This window comes from Meleagris gallopavo, chromosome 9, assembly GCF_000146605.3.
Source record: "Meleagris gallopavo isolate NT-WF06-2002-E0010 breed Aviagen turkey brand Nicholas breeding stock chromosome 9, Turkey_5.1, whole genome shotgun sequence".
NCBI classification, from domain to species: Eukaryota; Metazoa; Chordata; class Aves; order Galliformes; family Phasianidae; genus Meleagris; species Meleagris gallopavo.
The window spans coordinates 785,486-793,041 of NC_015019.2; the positions used below are offsets into that span (position 1 = coordinate 785,486).

Sequence of the window (7,556 nt, forward strand, 5' to 3'; positions counted from 1 at the left end):
GGGGGGGGAGGGCGGGGGGAAACAGTCCTCAATCTCAGTGATATCGCCGCGTAGCTCCGCTTTGTGCTTTTATTACTCGTCCCTTGTGGCCGCTACGGGCTGCTCAGGGCTCCGTCTGCTCCTGCAGAGCTCTCGCCAAAGCCCCTCTGCAGCGCCGCGCTGTTGGCTGCTTCCATCTCTTCGTCCTCCTCCTCTGACCAGCTCAGGCTGTCATCCGAGTCCTCCTCGGGCTCCTCCGCGCTCGCTGCCGCCTTTTCCGGCTCGTCCCGAGCGCAGGCCTTGCTCTGGGGATGTTCCAGCCTGGCCCAGGCCCCGGGGCCGGCCTTACAGAGCGTGATCTCCACCTTGGAGGGGACCATGCTCACAAAGCTCTTCTCTGTTTCGATGACCTGGAGAGAGGGCAGAGTGTGGGGAGATGAGAGCTGGCAGCGCTCTGCCGTCCTCCCTTCACGACGAGAGCCTTGCAACGGCAGTAAAGAGGAGAGCAGGCAGAGCAGGAGCAGAGCCAGCGTCTGGCTGAGCCTCGCCGTGCCACATCTCAACTGTGTGGGTGCCAGGCTCCCTCACAGCCCTCTCCTGTGAGACACTGGCAGCTCTGCAGCCAGCAGGACAACCCGCTGCAACAACGGGCAGCGAGGAATAAAAGCAAGAAGGGTACATGCAAACTGCTGAGCCTCGCTGCTCCTCTGCAGCCAGGAAGAGGCTGAGGAATTGGAAAGTGAAGCTTGCCCTTTGCGTGGCTTCAGAAAACACAGGGACTGAGCCAGATTCGAGGAGAAGCAAATCCAGAATGCCTGCAGAGCCAGCGGCAACACTCAGCCCTGCTCTCAGTCAAGGATCGAGTGGTGCAAACACCAGCAAAGCTCTGCTCACAGCCCCTAGCAGAGCTGGCTACAAATGCCCATACCTGGGCATTCTGGCTCCCAGGCAGTCCCAGCAATGAGCCAGCTCTGAGACAATGTTGAAAAGGTGCTTCAGGTAGTGCAGAACAGCCAGGCACAGCCCTGACATGGCTCATGGGGATTGCTACCCGTATAGGATCAATAGAGAAAAGCATAATTTCCCCATCAGCCTTTGCTGCTATAGAAAACTGCAGCTCTGGAGATAAACGAATCCTCTCTGCTGCAACAGCAGCGATGGATCTGTGTTCTCTGCAGGGCTTCAGGAGCTGGCAGCAAATAACACCAAGGGAGGGACTGTGAAATGGCTGTTTGTTCCACAGATATACCAGCCTGTGCTCGGCAAACAGCAGAGTCCCACGGGTCGCAGCGTTTCTGCATGATAATGCAATTAAAGTCTTCCTCATGCTGCATGCACAGGAAGGACTGTGAAGAAATTGTAGCAGCAACCATTTTGGTGCTTTTTCACAAGTCTGAGACGACACAGGGAATAATTTTCTTTACTGAGAGTCTGTGTTTGGGGCTGCAAATCTTCTCCAGCAGCACAGACTGCAGATTTCTGAACAGGGAAATCAAAATAAACAGGATCTTACCCCCCAGAGATCAAGTTCTGCCTGGAAAATCTTATTCCCTTCGAAGATGACGTGAACTTCAAGCTGAAAGATCAACAAAAAATCATCTTAGTGGGCAGCATAGCACTTCCAGAGCTGTTCCCCAGACAGTGCAGCTGCCTTCCAGCACCATAATGCTTCCCACATCCCAGCTGCAGTCTAACAGTCTGCTGATCCCTTCAACAGCTGATTTTCACCCCCATCCCTATGGTGTGGGTCCACCCCTGCCACCAAGCCAAGGAGTGTTGGGAGCACCGACCCCAGCTGTCGACCAAACAGGGATTGAAGAGAGCCAGCAACCCACCCAGCTCTTGGCTCATCAAGATGAGTGCCATGAAAGGCAGGGCACGCTGTGTGTCCCAACCAGCTCTCTCAGCCCCACTCACCACAGTGCGGTTGGCCTTCACACTGCTGAGAGTGGGCAGAGGGTTCTTGCCGTAGATTGTCACCACCACTTGGCTGCTGGTTTGGTGCCAGTCCTGCCTGCATGACACCGCCTTCTTGTCCTGCCAGGGAGAGAAGCTGATGGTGCATAGACAGCAGAAGGGATGTTTGTGCTGAAGGATGCTCTGTCAATGACTCTTTTGCAGAGTGCTGGCTGAGGGCGGTGTCAGAGCACAAGCAAACCATGCATCTGGTGCATGTTTTCAACGGGAAGGTGGTTCATGTGAGGGTGGGCAGCCTCTGCCAGACTGCACTATGAACATGGAGCATCTGCGATATGCTTGGGGTTGCTCCAGAAGTGTAAAGACCAGAGACATCCTCTTGTTCTAGAGTCCTCTGCAGTGCCCAAGCTCACATCAGGAGCAGGCACTGTGCACATCCAGGAAGTTTGGTCTGGAGGGCAACAGGGGGACCATCATTGGATGTAGATGATGCCAACACACTGAGTTTGTGGCCCAACGGCTCAGCTTTCTCCCAGAGGAGTTTTTGCCCCACCAGGCATTTCTGAGCATCACCAGGAGACAGAGCCTGCTGCAGCCAGCACCACGGCAACCAAAGTAACAGCGGGGAGGAATCCCAGCCCCTCACTCAGGTAACAATTTGCACAAAACATTTGCACTACAACATCACAATTAATTCACTGTGCTGGGACAACAAATGACTCCCTGTTAAAGCAGCCTCCCTTGCATCTCCAGCATGTTTTCTGCCCAGGATAGAGAACATCCTGAGCTCTGAGAGGGGCTCGGAAGAACATGGTGCGCTTTCAGAGATATCCTTGACTGTTTTGTTGCAATTTTCCCAGCTCCAGCCTGATGCCAGCCAAGGCAAGCTCTCTCTCACACACACAGCTGTGAATTGGCACCTTCCCCCCATCGCCCTGCCACAACACCAAATCGCTCTGTGGATGAGGTCCCTCCTGTGAAGCAGCTGCAGAGAGAAGGCTTCACAATAAACAACTGCAGCCGTTTGCAGACATCCGCCAAAACTTTTGGGGGATTTTTGCAGGGCTTTTCCTGTGCTCGGCTGCCTGTTCCTGTGCAGCAGCACTGTAGGCTGCACTGAAGCAAGGGCAGAGGCAGCCCTCCTCCAGCTTCCTATTGTACGCGTGCCGTGGGCATGAGAGCTGACAGGTTGTGCGAATGAAGAGGCAGTGTTTTAAACAACAGATGAGAGAAGATTACGCATTCAAACCCTGATCCAGTCATCCGTGGGCAATTATGATAATTAAGAGAATTAGATGTTAATGCAGAACAGGGGAAAGATCACACCTGAAGTGCCAATTAAGGGCTCTCCCCCCGGCAGCCACCTGCCCAAGAGCTCCCCTACTGCTTTCCCATCCCTTACCGCCTTTCCCATCCAGCAGTGCCGCCCCGTGCTGCAGCCCGGCTGCTCCAGGAAGGCACTGAAGTCCGTCGTTCTGATCCCACAGCAGCTCCAGTACTTCATCCTGGGGGGAGCATGGCTGGCTGAGCGGGGAGCCAGAGCCCACAGGGACAGGACTGCGCAGGCCACTCCCAGCCTGTGGCAAGGTGAGCTTGCTCCCCATTAAAGGACGGTTTCTTACCCCTCGTGGAAGACGGGAACACCAGGGTGGAAAGTACAAACCTCTGTGTTGCTCTCTGGGCCCTGGTAGATCTGTGGGCAAAAAGCAGAGGCAGTCCTTGGCTGTGCTTCCAGCACAGCACGGCAGTACAGCTGGGCTTCTGCCCATTCCTGTGGTGGTGCCCACTGTCACCCCTTCACCAGAGTGTGGCATCTGAGAGGACCATGGCTGGTGCCAATCCCTGCTCCATGCCAACAGCATCCAGCTTCTGCTGGGTCACATCCCCACTGCAACACCCCCATCATGCCACCTCCCCACACAGAACAGGGCTGCCCAGCAGCTGGGTGCTTTGGCCACTGCAGAAGAATGCTCTCATCATCCCTAAGGATGAGAGGGATGCTCATCTGTCCTGCCCCTTCTCCTTCCCAGAGTGTGTCAGTCCCATGTCCATTGCTTGCTTCCCTCTCTGCTTCTTTCCAAGCATGCTGGCCTCCCTGTAGCACAAGCTTTGATGCTGTCAGACCATCCCACATGGGGTGGCTTTAGGGCAAGACAGAACATGGGCTATGCTTCAGGAATTAAAAGCAGGCAGCAATTATTCCATCCCCATTTTCAGAACAAAGGTCCTGAATACGTGCTGTACACATTGCAAGCAATTAGCAGAAGTGGAACACGAGTGTACCACTAATCTGGGAATTCAGATGCCTCTTGGAGGAACGTGGCCTGAAGTCAGCAGGGGCAGCTACCTCCCCCTGCCCAGCAACCTGCCCTGCACACAGGGAAGGGGAGCAGCACAGCACAGCACAGTGATGCTGGATACTCACCGCCTTGCAGGCTGAGTTCTTGCAGGTGGTGCCAGCTCTAACCTGGGCAGCTGCCTCCCCTACAAGGACAGCACAGCTTTGCTCAGGGACACAGCATGCCCCGAGTCCTCCCTGCAGCCCCGCTCCAGGCTTGGCAGGAAAGACCTGCTGATGGCCGTCAGCTCATTGCTACCTGCACAGTCGCCCCTGGGCTCCTTGTTGTTGGGAGACAGGCTCAGTTTCTCCAGTGCTTGCTCGAGAGATCTAGATACTTTGATTGGCAGCAGTTGTCGTGGCTCATCAGAGCTGGAAAACAACAGCAACAGAGGACGAGTGGGTGTTTGTTTTTTCCCATGTAAGTGTTGCTGCCTTTCCCAAGGAAGCAGGCAGGGCAAGGCACATGCACAAGCAGTGGTATGGCCTGGCTGTACTGTCTGCTGAGCCTCCCTCACCTTGGTCTTTCCCGCTGCATCTTCTCAGCTGATTTTGGTCCTTGGACGATGATCTCTGCCATTGGCTTGGCCTTTGGCTTGTCTGAGGTCTCTTCCTGGGAAGGCTCAGGAGGCTTCTCCTTGCTGTGAAACCCCTTTGTGCATCCCTGAGCAGCAGAGACAAGCCTGATGTCTGCTTTCCCCTTTCTAACCTGCTCCCAAGTCCTATCTCTGACCTGGTGTCTCTGTGTCTTGCAGAGACCCTACACGAGGGCAGGGGTGTCTGCAGGGATTCCTGGGTGACAATCCCATGTGCAGTTTCAGCAGGGCCACAACAGGAAGGCCTCAGCTCTGTCACACTGCAGCCAAGTGGCAGCAGGAGCCTCCTGCCCTTCCTTGGGCCTCCTCTTGCCCCCAGCACAGCTGTGCTGGCACGTGGGGAAGTGCTGCATGGAGGGGAGGTCCCAGCTGCTGTGACACCGCTCTCCAGGAGGCAGCACCCAGGAGCAGACAAGAAAACCCAGTCCAGGAGCCATCCAGTGTGAGCCACTCACCTTAATGGAGAGGAACTCAGAGAAGTCTGTTGTGCGCTTCTTGCAGCAAGACCAGCCCTGGGCACCGGGAGAAGATAAAACAGTTGGGGTGGATGATCCCACTGGACACAAAGTCCCAACCTGCAGCTGCAGTCCTGCTCACCTTCAGGGCATCGTGGAAGATGGGGACACCCGGGTGATACAGGCAGGAATCTGAAGAGAGGAAAACACGCAGAGCCTTTTGTGATGGGCAGTCCTGCCTGCGAGCTGCCTGTGCTGTCCGACAGCTCCTGAGCTGCCTCCTGTCCCCTGGCAGGCACGAGGCCGGCACACAGCAGCAGCTGAGGCTGCAGAGCAGGAACACATCAGGCACTCCAGCACACCTCGGTGTGAGGCAGAGGAACGTACTTACCCTCGGAGTTGTGCTCAGGATCAAACCTCTGCCCACAGCCCTTGTTGTAGCACAGCAGCGCCATGGCTCAGGCAGGCACGCAGCGCCTTTCACTCCAACAAAAATCCCATCAATCTCATCCCCGTCCACGGTTTCCCCTCTGTTTCCCCGTAGTTTCCAGCACAGGGGCTGGGAGGTCGCTTTGCCTATCTTTGGAGGCAGCTGGAGGAGGTGGTCAGTAACCGGAGAGCCGCCCAAAGATGGACACGGCAGCTGACGGGGCACTGCTGTTATCTGCAGAGGCATTCGTGTCCTTCCCCCGTGCTCCAGGACACGCAGGCGCCCTGCAGAGGGGATGTGAGCTGTGGGGCTCCACATGGGTGGGCTGAGTTCTGCCAATGCCCACATCCCACCTGCATCTTGCACGGGGCATCTACAGCACCACGCTGCTGCTGCTCAGCTGCTTATGGTTGCAACTCCTGAGCAGTTGCAGGAGTGGCTCTCCGTTCATTTATCGTTCAGAGATGCAGCTGAAAGTTTCCTGCAAAGGGAGAGACTTTCTAGGGTGAAACCCATACTGGTCTCTGCATAATCATCTGCTGGACGCAATGCATACAGCCCAAACATCCTCAGTGCAGGGCCTTGTGCAACCCAGGGCTGGAATCTATCTGCTATCTCTGCTTGCACCATCATCAGACACGTGCAAAATGCTCCCCATACCCAGGGGAGGTTTGCTCAGGCTCCTTGCTCCCATCCTGGGACCTGGGATTTCCTCTTATGGACAGGAAGTCCTCTTGAGCTGAAAGATTTTACTTCGTTCCTACAAACGTCTGAAAGAAAAGTGTGTTTTTGTTGTTCCTGTTTGTAGAGACAGGCATTTCCTGGGTGCTCTGGAGCGCACAGCAGCCACCCAGCACTTCTGCTGTGGAACTGGCTCTGAAAGAAGCCCTTGGCACAGCCCCAAAGCGTGCCCTATGAGCAGTGCAGCATACCCACCCTCTGAGTAACACAGTGCTCTGAGGCACAGGGACCTGAGGGGCACACAGAAGAGCCAAAGGACTCACTTCGTTCCTAGGAAGCCAGGCAGAGCCCTGTGACAGGGAATGCCCAGCCAGGGGGCTGTGTGCCGCTATAGGGTTTCAGATCTCCTTGTCCTTTCTGTGAGCCGTCAGCGTGGCCGCAGCTGTTGCCATCCCGTGCCAGCAAAGATTTGCAGCTCAGGTTACTTCGTGGAGGAAACGCTGAGGCGATGCTGGGGCTGAGCACTGCGGAGAGCCTGGCGGTGGGCAAGCAGAGCTCCCAGCACCACAGCAGAGCAGCAGCTGGGCTGTCCCTGCGCGCCTGCAGGAAGCCAGGAGCAAACCACAGCACTGCTCCATCCTCACTGCACAGCTGTGGGTCAATGTGGGAGCGAGGCTGCCGGAAACCACACGTGCACAGAGACACCAATGAGCTGCTGTGTCTGCAGCTCCAGGCCCAGCAAGGATGAGACCAAAGGTTGCAGTGTGGGGACAGGCTAAAGACACCCATTGCTAAACAAGGATGGGCCTTAGGGGTCCATAGCAGAGCTGGTGCCGTTGGTGTGCTTTACAGATGAGGGCAGGAAGGAGATGAGTACAGATAATGGCAAAATGCACAGCCCTCATGGCTCCTCCAGCTCTGAGCTGGGGATGTCAGCAGTCGTGGCCCCGTGGTGCTGCAGCCCATCCTGACCTGGAGCACAGCTCCAAGCACAGCACAAGTCCCTGGACTGGCCGTGCACTGTGCCTTGGGAGCAGTGTGCAAGGAACGGCCAGCTGGGGATTACAAATAAAGCCCCTTTAGCTTATGTGCAATTAATTTGGTAGAGCAGAGAACAAAAAGGAGATAGAGAAATTGAGCAAATTGTTTTCAAAATCCTT

The 7,556-nt window shown here is 55.8% G+C and overlaps 1 protein-coding gene across 1 annotated transcript; it reads right to left on the reverse strand.

The window, feature by feature from the left end:
- Positions 1-38: 38 nt before the first annotated feature.
- Positions 39-5,965, reverse strand: ITGB1BP2 (integrin subunit beta 1 binding protein 2). The gene is made up of 11 exons (XM_003205604.4): positions 5,677-5,965; positions 5,428-5,477; positions 5,286-5,342; positions 4,753-4,898; positions 4,494-4,606; positions 4,322-4,380; positions 3,519-3,589; positions 3,299-3,401; positions 1,897-2,016; positions 1,493-1,555; positions 39-389 (listed from the first exon to the last, which is right to left on the reverse strand). Exons 1-11 carry the CDS (start codon positions 5,738-5,740, stop codon positions 93-95), a joined length of 1,143 nt encoding a protein of 380 aa, XP_003205652.2. The 5' UTR covers positions 5,741-5,965; the 3' UTR covers positions 39-92.
- Between the last annotated feature and the right edge of the window lie 1,591 nt (positions 5,966-7,556).